At 33.3% G+C, this 12,440-nt stretch overlaps 1 protein-coding gene across 1 annotated transcript; it reads left to right on the plus strand.

Moving 5' to 3' along the window:
* Nucleotides 1-8,680: 8,680 nt before the first annotated feature.
* On the plus strand, nucleotides 8,681-12,440 carry LOC105767957 (vacuolar cation/proton exchanger 3). Its single transcript, XM_012587581.2, has 11 exons — nucleotides 8,681-9,060; nucleotides 9,238-9,305; nucleotides 9,399-9,427; nucleotides 9,519-9,715; nucleotides 9,778-9,990; nucleotides 10,861-10,986; nucleotides 11,079-11,195; nucleotides 11,335-11,388; nucleotides 11,476-11,592; nucleotides 11,689-11,785; nucleotides 11,980-12,440. Exons 1-11 carry the CDS (start codon nucleotides 8,776-8,778, stop codon nucleotides 12,030-12,032), a joined length of 1,356 nt encoding a protein of 451 aa, XP_012443035.1. The 5' UTR covers nucleotides 8,681-8,775; the 3' UTR covers nucleotides 12,033-12,440.

The following is a 12,440-nucleotide window of genomic DNA, read 5'->3' on the forward strand; positions in this document are numbered from 1 at the left end:
TCTTTTGTTATGTCGCCTCAATTTTAGAAAAAGGCATAATTGCCTTTTTGGTCCTTTTAACTTTTCTTTAATCTTTAATTAAACTTTTATCTCTATTGCAATTTAATCCTTTTAATCAATTAACCATCGAAACATTAAAATTTCTTAACGAAACTTTAATACCACCTTAATGACACTCCGTAAATATTTATAAAAATATTTACGGCTCAGTTTATAATATCGAGGTCTCGATACCTTGTTTTCGACCCAATTTACCTAATAATTTCTTTTAAATCACAAAATTTATTAATTCAAAAATATTTCTAAAATTACGCTTAACTTATAATTATTAATTAATAATTTTTCTAATTTTTCATCGAATTTAGTGATCTCAAATCACTATTTTGACACTACTGAAAATTGGGTTGTTACAATGAATTCCATGAAATTTCAGAATTTTCTATGAATTCAACAACTTTTCAATTTAATCCCTAAATCATAATTTCATCCAAAATCCTTTAATAAAATACCTTTAAATATCCATCAACATCTCAATTTTATCATCTAATAACTAAAATCATATAAACTTATCAATGGTATCTTCCAAAACCTTCAATAAAATAAAAAAACTAATGAAATGGTTAGTTGGAACTAATTGTAAAAGTTTCAAAACATAAGAATTTCAAGAAAAGAGTAAGAATTAAACTTAACTGAAGCAAATATTGAAAATCCAGCTTAAGCCCTCTTCAATGGATGTTTTAGAACTAAAAAATGATGATGAAAATGTCTAGAATTTCAATTTCCCTTTTATTTCACTTAAATTTGGCAAAATTTACAATTTTTCCCTTATTTCACATCAATTTCTTGATTTTTCTATGTTTATGCCGCCTCAGCCATCCCATGTGGGTCCAATTGCCCTTTTAGTTCTCATTTATTTACTATTTAGGTTATTTAATCACTATTTCTTTAATTAGCAAGTTTTACACCTTATTCAATTTAGTCATTTTTAATTAATTAACTACCAAAACGTTGAAATTTTCTAACGAAACTTTAATACTACCTTAATAACACCCCGTAAATATTTATAAAAATATTTACGGCTTGGTTTATAGGACTGAGATCTCGATACCTCTTTTCTAAATCACTTAACCTAATAAAGCCTTATAAAACACAAATTATAGGACCGAGATCTCGATACCTCTCGATACCTCGTAAATATTAAATAATAAAAATTTAAGAGTTTATTTTCCGGATTTGGTGGTCTTGAACCACTGTTTCCGACATCACTGAAAATTGGGTTGTTACAATCTATTCCTTTTTAATCAAAAGTACTCAACGAAATTAAATTCCTCTTCAATTCTGGAACATGTCGCACGTTAGTAAGTGTTCTGACAACTTGTTAAACATCTTAACTTTAATCGTTCCAACACCTGCAATTTTATATGAAGTATTATTCCCCATCAAAACAACACCTTTAGACACTGTTTCATAAGTTGTAAACCAATCCCGATTGGGACTCATGTGGAAGGTGCAGCCCAAATCAAGGATCCACTCCTCGCTCACTTTAGAATTGTTGACAGAAGTGACTAGAAGTTCACCATCGCTGTAGTATTCTATAACATCAACTTCACCGAAATTTTTTTGTTGTTTTCCCTTTTGATTCGTAGCCTCCCTTTTGATCTTGTTCTGTAGTTTATAGCACCCAGATTCAATGTGCCCTTTCTTCTTGCAGAAGTTACAGGTTTTACCTCTGTTTGAAGACTTCGATCTACCCTTAGATTTACCGCGAGAATTGCGTTCCTGTATCCTTCCACGATCATCATCACCATTCTGATCTTGTCTCCCACGAATAATGAGACCCTCTCCCTGAGAGTTAGGTTTAATCACAAGATGCTTCATCTTATCATACGAGGTCAAAGAATCATAAACCTTATCAACTGTGAGAGGCTCGTGGCTATATAAAATCATGTCTCTAAAGGTTGAATAAGACGGGGGCAACGAACAAAGTAGAATCAACCCTAGATCTTCCTTATCATGGCCTCCAAGTTTGAGAGAATTTATTTAAACACTGTTAAGTGTTCGTGCACAGACGCATCTTCCTCCAAACGATGAGCATAAAGACACTGCTTCATATGCAACTTATTGATTAGAGTTTTCGACATACATATTTGTTCCAGCCTATTTCATAATGCAGCGACGGTCTTCTCCTTCATTACATCCTGTAAAATTTCGTTAGACAAATACAGATGTAATTAAAGGGTGTGGCTCAAAAAAATATCTGATAGAACAAATAACCCCAAGGAAAAGAAACGACAACAAAAGTAAAACCTGCCTAACAAAATAAGCAAAGTACACAGAAATGCAAAACCAGAAAACGAAACGCAGCTACAAAACCAAACCCCCTAAAGAAAACCCAACGAAAAATAGTAGCCAAAAATCTTTCCTTTCAACACCAAAAATCCATCGCAACTCGAAACAGGAAAGAAAACAGCTTTGAAAGCCAACTATGGAGATTCAAAAGAACCTTCTCCAATCTTCAAAGCCCGACAAAAAATTCTCATCGCTGATAGAGCCAATCCGTCATATCCTCTTCCACCAGTTTTTCAACACAATTTGGTGCCTCTTCAACCCAAAAAATGAAGTGTGTCACCAACGCCCATCCATCACCAAAGCATGGGCCGCCCTGTTCACTTCTCTTGGGATAAAATGGTAAGCAACTTCCTCAAAATAGCCCTCTAACAACCGAATACTCTGTGACAGTGGTCTGAATATAGATCTATCCTTTCTTTTTGATTTAAGCTTCTTGATAATCGTTAGGGAATCCCCTTCTAATATGATCTTCCTGAAACTTATGTCCAACACAAAACAAAGAGCTCTTTCACAAGCCCGAGCTTCTACAACAAAAGCATCCTCAAAACCTGTATAAGGGTAAGTACATGCACCCATTATTTGGCCCTCTTTATTTCGAGCTAAGATTGCTGCAATAGAAGTATTATTATCACCCTTAAAAGATGCATCAAAATTCAACTTAATAGTCCTAGGGTTAGGGGGTCGCCATGATACATTCACTTTAGCTTTAGAGGAAAAACCAGAGTCTTTGTTCATACTTAAATCATAGGCATAACCCTAAACAAAACCCAAGAGCTCATGCAAAGAGAATTTGAGACCTCTATGTACCAGCTTGTTTAGTTTATGCCACAGAGCCCAAAAAGAGATAGTTAACAATTTCTTGGTATTCTCATCAGCTGCAATAAAAGTACTTACTAATTGTGTTTTTCCATCCGATGTATTCTTACTTGGGTTGAATGAGAGGTTCAGGAACAGTCAAAATTGTCGCAAAACACCACAGGACCACATTAAATGGTCCAAATCCTTCGGAGCCTCCTTGCACAAGGGACAGACATTATCAAAGCTTAGTCTTCGTTTGGCCAAATTATTAAAATGAGGCACATAATCCTTGAGTAAACATCACATATGAATTTTAATTTTAGAAGGGAGTTGTAAATCCCGAAGCAATTTGTAGAAAGTCTTGTAATTGCCATCTGTATTCAAATTACATTCAGAATGCTGAATCTTCCTTGTAATAAAACTCGATACCCGCCCTTCACCGAATACTCCCTAGTGGCATGTGGCGCCAAACCAACATATCCTAGTCTCTAGAGCTTGCAATTGGAATATTTAAAATGCGACTAGCTTGTTCGCGATCAACAATCCTGCAAATCACCTCCTTGTTCCAGGTACCCGAATCCACATCAATTAATTGATTCACTGTTGACAAGCGAGTATCAATATTCTGAACTAACAATCTACCATTACCAGGACCAGGCAACCAAGGATCATTCCAGATGTTCACACTCTCACCACAACCGATTTGCCAAAGTAAACCATCATCAATCAGTTCCCTAGCGCTGCAGCTGCTTCTTCAGGTAAAAGAGGGGTAAGAACCAACTTTTGCTGACATAATACCTGTGAAAGGGTAATAACGAGCTTTAAAGACTTTTGCTAAAAGACAATCGGGATGGGATAGAAGTCGCCAAACTTGCTTAGTTAATAAGGCTTCATTGAACAAAAATAAGTCTCGAAATCCCAGCCTGCCATCAGCTTTGGGAAAATAAAGCGCACTCCAATTGCTCCAATGAATATTGGACTAAGTGTGCACATATTTAAATTTTTTCGCAATTTATAACTAAATCAATTATAGCAAATATTATTAACATATATAATCCTTGTTATATGAATGGATATTTAATATTAATACATTTTTCTAAAGAAATTATATTAAAAGAATATTTATTTTTAAACTTTAGTCAACGAAGACACATGTAAATAATTAACGTGCCAAATCACAGTTTATTGAATATGCCATATTGAAATGCTTTCTTTTAACTTTCAATTGCTATATATATATGTTAGATAAATGGTTCATGAAATCTCAGCTTTAAATGACAGTCCAGTAATCAAATCTATTCACTTATCTATATAAACTTATCATCAAGAAATTAGGAATCTTAATATTCTTCAGATTTTGAAACTTAATACATAATCATTTGACCAAATTAAAAAACAATTAACAAGAGACAAAAAGTTAAATTGTAAGTCTAAAAGTTCATCCCATGTTATATGTCTCTCAAAACGTCAATGAAAGAACAGTACCTAATGTGCTCAAACATGAAAGCAGTATCAAAATTTCCGAAAAATATCAAGTAACAAAACAAACCTGTAACAATCTCAAATCGAACTTAGGCAGACCAATCTGAGCAACGGAAAGGGAACCAAAAAAATTGCCCACGAAAGCAGCATCATGAACACCCAACCCATGAACCAATCCGCCTACAAACCCACCTAAGAAGCTATCTCCGCCACCCGTTGGATCCATCTGGTTAGCCCCAAATGGCTCGATTTTTACTTTCCCGTCTTTCCTGTAAATTCCGCATCCATCTTTCCCCTGCGTTAGCACCACACAACACCATTGCCTCACTTTTTCCATATCCATAAATAGTGCCTCTTCCGAAGACACCTTTAGAAACTTTACACACGGTAACAAATGGTAAAAGCCGCTCTCTTTTATTAACCCAAGTTTTACCCTCTCGTTTGTTTCAAAAACACGGATTAAAGCTTGGATATCTACGAAAATGGCACTGCAGTGTCAACCATTTTTTCTAGCGTTTCTGGTAATATCTCCCCGCCAACCCCGACCGCCATTCTGAATTCGGATCATTTATCGTGTAGATCCGATGGGTAAATCAGGTCGCAAGCTTCGGCCCTTTTGAAGACCCGGTCCTTATGAGCATTCTCGTTGTTATCCTGATTGAAATAGGATTGGAAAACAGTGGTTTTGGAAGTAAGGATGATGGATCCGCCACCCGTTTAAACTCGAAGAACCCTTTGTTTTAGAAGAATTTGAATAAAAATTAGACCTCTTAAAAATATAAATTAAGTTCGGACTCAAACATTCAAGATCGACTCAATTTATTTTTTATATTACTTTATTTTATAAAATGTTAAAGATAAAAATATATAGAAATGTTAAATATTAAATTAAAAGTAATATAAGTATTTTAAAATAATAATACAAGTGGACTTAAAATGGATTTGAATTAAACATTTATAAATATTGACATGTTTAGGTAAAATTTTAGATCCATATTTTAGGTTGGGACAGACTTAAAGAAGCACAAAATGTGTTACTATTATACTTAAATTCAACTCAAACCTGATTCAGTACACCTTTAATTTATTTATATCTACTAATTAAATCCTTTATTGAATTTGGTGTCATTGGTTAGTGGAGCACCAACTCAATTTGGTAATGATGAAAATACCGTTACAATGTAAGGTAAATTATATTATTTTGAGGCTGTTTTATTATTTTAATTTATATATCTAATATAGGATCTTTCCCAAGTATTTGGATTGAGTTCGAATTTTAGAGTCGGCATTGTTGGAAGCGCTTACCTGAATATCATCCTGGCGCGAACAAGACCGAACTTAGACTGGAAAACAGAATGCTTGTTTGAAGAAATTATATTTATTTCTCAACCAAAAAGCAATTTGATTTTTAGATTAATATTTTTTATAAATATATTTGATATATAATTTATTTTTCACTCACTATTCATAAATGCTTGTTTGAAGAAAATGAAGGATTCATGCATTATTGTAACGTTATGGATGAAGTTTTTGATTAGTTTTTAACATTATATAAAGTAGCTAAGGTTAGATATTATGTATGTCTTTTTGTTATTTACGATGTTAACTTATTTTACTCATTTTAGTTGCACGAAAAGGAAAGACTTCATTTGTAAAGCAAATTAGGTTGAATTGGAATTGCCTTACCAAATCACACAGACCCAAGTTTGTACTTATGGCAACATTTGCATGTCCCATGTATCTAATAAAACCTCAAGGGAAATTTCCTTCTTTTTTATCTTTACCCAAAAGTAGTATTGCTTTTGTTTAATTTCATTGGGCATGAAACTCACATCCCTAAATATATTACTAACATTAATTGAGATGAGATGCTCCCAAAAGAACATGCATGCTACACTTTTTCTCTTTTTTTCAGAAAGGTTGTTTAATCATCTAATTTTCACTTCTTTTGATACAACAATGAAAAACACCATATATTAAATGGTGATCAAGATCCAGATTATAGTTTTGTTTTAGTAATTGTTCCTCAACAAAAGACATTTCAAAACATTTTTTACCCTACATAACCAGTTGAAACGAAACAATTTTTATGTTTTTTGAGGAATTATTAATTCATATATCCGTTTGCCCCAAGAAAATATTTCAAATAAATTAGTGGTTAAACTATAGTAAGGGTGAATAAAATGAAAATTAAATTGAAAAGTAGGAAATTTGAAATGGTAGAAAAATAGAAAGATGGAAAAATGGATCAGTTGCTTGGTAGAATTAGAACATGATAAATAAATAAATAAAAGGATTTTTCTTCTATTTTTCATTATTGTTGCAATGGATTCCAGAAGGAGAAAAATCCGATATGGTCACTCCCACCACCGCACAGACGCAAGACAGCCCATTTCAAAGCATTCCCATTGTTGGTAACTACTGCCACGATGTCCTCCTCCTAGGCAGCACCGTTGTCGGTGAAGCCGCCTCTTTCATTTCCAACCACTTTTTCGTTCCCTCCTAATCTAATTCATGATTACGAGTTTTCATTTATTATACAAAAAGGATGGCATACTTTTGTTACATTTTTAAAAAAAAAGATGGTGCGTTATTATTATTTCAACAGTTGAGAAATTAATTAAACTCAAATTATCAAATACAAAATACATTACGGTAGAAATTAAATTTGGAATTTCAAGAAGAGATGGTTTCAGGAAATTTCTCTTAATTAAGCAACAATTCAAGTTTTTGAGATCTTGAAACTGACTTTTTACATTTTCTGCATCTCCATTACAAACCACCCACTTTTGATCTTATAACACTCTCATTTTATTTATTTTCTCTATACTAAAAATCATCAACTATTAACGGTTTAAATTAGGAAACTTCGTTCAGCAACTCTCGCTCAAATTAAATGCAAGTACATATATTGTTTTGATTAAATTAAGAAAGTGATACAATTTGAACCAAAAAGGAAAAAAATATATATAGCCATAAGGAAGGTTCTAACGCTTTAGAATGTGCACGGATACCTCATTTATATAAATACATTCATAAATATTATCCAGCTTATATTTAATTATTTTAATTAAAGATGATTATTGCCTTTTCTGTTTCGTGTCAAATATAGTTAAATTAAATTGTATATTTCTTTTAGAAATTACAAACCAACAAACTAAAATTAAATTGACATATATATTGTGAAATTAAAATCCACAAATGCTTACGGGAATTATTATTTGAAGGAGTGGCATCAATGGCTTGGGGATAAACACTACAAAGTTTTTTCTATTATTCTTGATCAATTTGGTACTATGTTATTGATGTTATGAAACCAAAAATAATATCCATTTAATTCTAAAAAAAATTCACAAATAAAAGATCAATAGCTAACTTCTCTTAAAAAAACGTACATGACTCTTCACGTGTCTAACCATACAAAATATGTACACCTGTAAATTATTCCAATATGGATGCCATCTGTGGAAAGTCTTCTACACGACATAATAGCCTGGGAAATGCAATTACTCATATTGAATCCAGTTTAGTTGTAATATAAAATAACAATCCAAAATGCAAAAAAATTCTATACCCTGAAATTCTAATGCTGGAAAAAGAATATGTATACATTGATATATATTAATGGTAGAATTAATTGTGTTTAATTATGTGGTGTAATGTTAATGAGGAAATTAAATATGTGAGTTGATGTCATTTTTATGTTCGTTAAACATTCATATTTATAATAAATTTATAAATTCATCAAAATTTAACTTTATTTATACTGTGTTTGGACTTAATATGGGAGCCAGCTTTGATTTGAAGCAAGAGGTGCAAAACTATTGATTTACAACACCCAGCTTGACACTTCATCTATATGTAAACTGTACGTGGAAGGCTAAATTCTCTTGCAAGGATATGAAAACGGACAAGTGGGAAAATTCCAGGAAGCTGCACATCCGAAAATGAAACGGTACAGTTTCGATTCTTTTCAACGACGTCAATAAACAATTTGATATCTACAGCTAGGCTTCCCATTTGCATATAAAAACACAGCAAAAACCTAACATGATCTGCTTTATTAATGTTGGTAAGATAGAAAAGAAATAAAGTTGGTAATTTCACTTCGTTTCTTCTTCATCATATTATATTGTTTGGATATCAATGGAACCGGCAGGAGAGTTTTATCATATGGAGAATGGAGGAGATCAGTCTAAGAAGGCTGCGATGGGTAAAGAATCATGGAACAATGGGATTCGGACAGCTCAAACCATGTCGAATTCACTTTTGCGGAAGAAATCCGACCCCTTGCTGGTTTCCAAGCTTCGGTTTCAGATGCTTCGACAGTTCTTAGCAAATTTGCAGGAGGTCATTCTTGGTACGAAGCTTGCTGTTCTCTTCCCCGCCATCCCTTTGGCCATTGCTGCTGATTTCTACAAGTTCGGGAGAGTAAGTACTTACTTAAACCATGTTTTCAATTATTAATGCAAAAGTATCTTCTTTTCGAAGATCAACATATATACGATGTTATGGTCATTATTATTTTACTCCAAACGTAATGCAACGAGAAGGGTGTCGTGATAATTGATTTTTTTTTTCTTGAATGCGAATTATTGTTGGAAATAGCATTGGATATTTGCCTTGAGTTTGCTTGGACTTACGCCGCTTGCCGAGCGAGTCAGCTTCCTCACCGAGTAAGTTATAAGCTATTTTCTTTCCATTTACTATATTTTTATATGCAAGATTTCTGACGATTTATTTATTTATTTATTCCTATAATAACTCAGACAAATTGCATACTACACCGGTCCAACGGGTAAATTTTTTTTTCCTTTTTTCTCATAGCTGAATAAAAATGTTGAGGATCGATAACAATGAAAGATGGGGATTGATATATTTGGTTGCAGTTGGAGGATTATTGAATGCAACATGTGGAAATGCAACAGAGCTGATAATAGCTTTATTTGCTCTCTACCGAAGCAAAATACATGTCCTCAAGTACTCTCTTCTGGGTTCCATTCTCTCCAATCTCCTCCTTGTTCTTGGCTCCTCTCTCCTTTGTGGAGGCCTAGCCAACCTCAAAAAGGAACAACGATATGACAGGGTAAGACATCGAGTTTGGGTTCATTAAGTAATGTTATATTTTATAAAATGAAATGATTGCAGAAGCAAGCAGATGTGAACTCTTCGCTGCTGTTGCTGGGATTGCTTTGCCACATGTTGCCATTGATGTCTCGATACGCGGCAGCGCCAGGGGTTTTGATTGCTGACTCTACACTTCAGCTGTCAAGAGCAAGTAGCATTCTTATGCTTGTGGCTTATATCGGATATATCATCTTCCAGCTTAAAACTCATAGGCAGATTTTCGACTCTCTTCAGGTGATTATTAATTGTTTCGAATAAAGCAAAGCTTAAAAAATGGTATACAAGTATGAAAAAGAAAAAAAGAAAGCCTTCTTTTAGGTAACAGTCGTTACGGTCCCTTTTTGTCTATGCAATCTCGAGTTTCTATTTAATTCCCATAGTTAACAAATATGCACTTAAAAAGTATTTCTTTAAAAAAATTGAACGCCCAACTTCACAACTGATTTTGCATTTAACTCGAAAGGTACCCCTGCCCCGCATAGTCCGTGATTCCCATTGGAGAATAATAGACATTATTCCATAATAATTTTATTTTTTATACTAAATATTGAATACTAAAATTATTAAATTTTAAATCTGTGTTTATACCCCAAATCGATACTTAAATGCTACTACTAAATATTAAACCTTAACCCTTAAATATTAAATATATACTAACTTTTAAAAATTAACTCCGAACTTAGTGGCTGAATTATTCTATGAATCACCGACTGTTATGGTAGATTTCATTTGTAGAATGTATTCCTTTTATCTTATCGTAGAAACCAAATTTAAGTACATGGATAAAGGCAGAAATTCTCTTGGGGGCTACTAGTAAATTATAAATGTTTGGGGCGTGAAAATGCAAATATAAAATAATTTTACGGATTATAAAATAATATTACAAATTTTTGAGGAGAGGAAAAAGGCGGAAGACCTTGTCTGTCCCTGGACTTTGCCGGATATATAAGTAGCGACAATGGAATTTGGGTTTAGATAAATTATTTTGGATTTAAAAGTTTGAATTTTTGAAGAAGATTATAAATTTGACTTTATTTTGTGGCATGGATATATGATGAGAAATAAGCCATAATTAGTGACTTAAATAATGAATGATACGGGCAGGAAGACGAAGAAGAAGAAGAGGAGGAAGAAAAGGCAGTGATAGGATTTTGGAGTGCATTTAGCTGGTTGGTTGGTATGACTCTCATCATAGCTTTGTTATCTGAGTATGTGGTGGGCACAATTGAGGTACCAAATTATACCCTTTCAAACAGTTACTGCCTTTTCAATTTTGTATCAAAACAATACAAGTACATATCATGTGTTCATTAATATGTCAGGCTGCATCAGAATCTTGGGGCATTTCTGTTAGCTTTATCAGCATCATTTTGATACCTATTGTGGGGAATGCTGCCGAACATGCTGGAGCCATCATCTTTGCTTTTAAGAATAAATTGGTACGTACGTACGTACAATTTTTATTTTCATTTCTAATTTGAAGTGAATGCAACGGTATCATTTATTTATGAATAATATTATTTGGACATAAAATAAAAGTTTATCAATCATTTCAATATGGGGATTTTTTCTTTTCAGGATATATCTCTGGGTGTTGCTTTGGGTTCTGCAACTCAAATATCTATGTTTGCTGTAAGATTTAGGAAGCCAAGACAGGTTTAATTATAAAATGAATGTTAAGAGGGAATTGGGACTGATCAATTTATCTATGAATTTCAGGTTCCCTTATGTGTTGTGGTTGGCTGGATGATGAGAGTCCGAATGGACCTTGATTTCAGTCTTCTTGAAACTGCTTCTCTTGCCTTAACAATCCTTGTTGTAGCCTTCACTTTGCAGGTTCTTTTTCTTTATAACAAAACATAAAATTATATATACTACCTGGTTTCTATACAAATATATATATATATATATTATAATATTATTCATTCTCAGGATGGAACTTCACACTACATGAAAGGAATAGTTCTTTGCCTCTGTTACACTGCCATTGCCGCATGCTTTTTTGTTCTTAAAATTCCAGCCCCTTTGGGTAAGTTAAGCTACCCCCACCTAAATCCCCATTTCCCTTATTAAACCAAATAATCACATTTTTATGACATAATCATATTTAAGATAACAATTTTAACATGTTAATTTAGATTCCGATACATTTTGTGTTGCTACCAGCCAAGTTCTTAACTTCTCATTACTAAACACTAACTAATTGCAAAATTTTCTTGTTAGATCAAACTAATGTAAAGCTGGGACTCAAACCATCAACTGGTATCTCAGCCTAGGTGGCGGCGACGCCTTCTCTGGTGGAGGGGGAGTTGATTAATCTACCCTTGACACAATGACGACTTTGCCGATCAATCATTCATTTTCCCAACGCTCGAAAAACTATCTGGTTTCCTTTTTGAATATTAAGCAACGACGACGCTTTTGAGTATTTACAGACATGGCAAAATGCTTGAGGCCATTTTCAAGACAATATATGACAAGAAATCCAACCAACTTCTCCAATCATTTGAAATATATATATATATATATATATATGTTTGTAAATAAACTGTGTCTTTGTGATCCCTTAATAAGGTTTTTGTCCCTGATGTTTTCATTAAACTATGCCATTAATCGAATGCTGCCAAAGTAGGGACAAATTGTCATTTATTTGTGGTGATGTAATAAATCATTTGTTGGGGACT

The sequence above is a fragment of the Gossypium raimondii genome, chromosome 5 (assembly GCF_025698545.1).
Source record: "Gossypium raimondii isolate GPD5lz chromosome 5, ASM2569854v1, whole genome shotgun sequence".
Taxonomy (NCBI): domain Eukaryota; kingdom Viridiplantae; phylum Streptophyta; class Magnoliopsida; order Malvales; family Malvaceae; genus Gossypium; species Gossypium raimondii.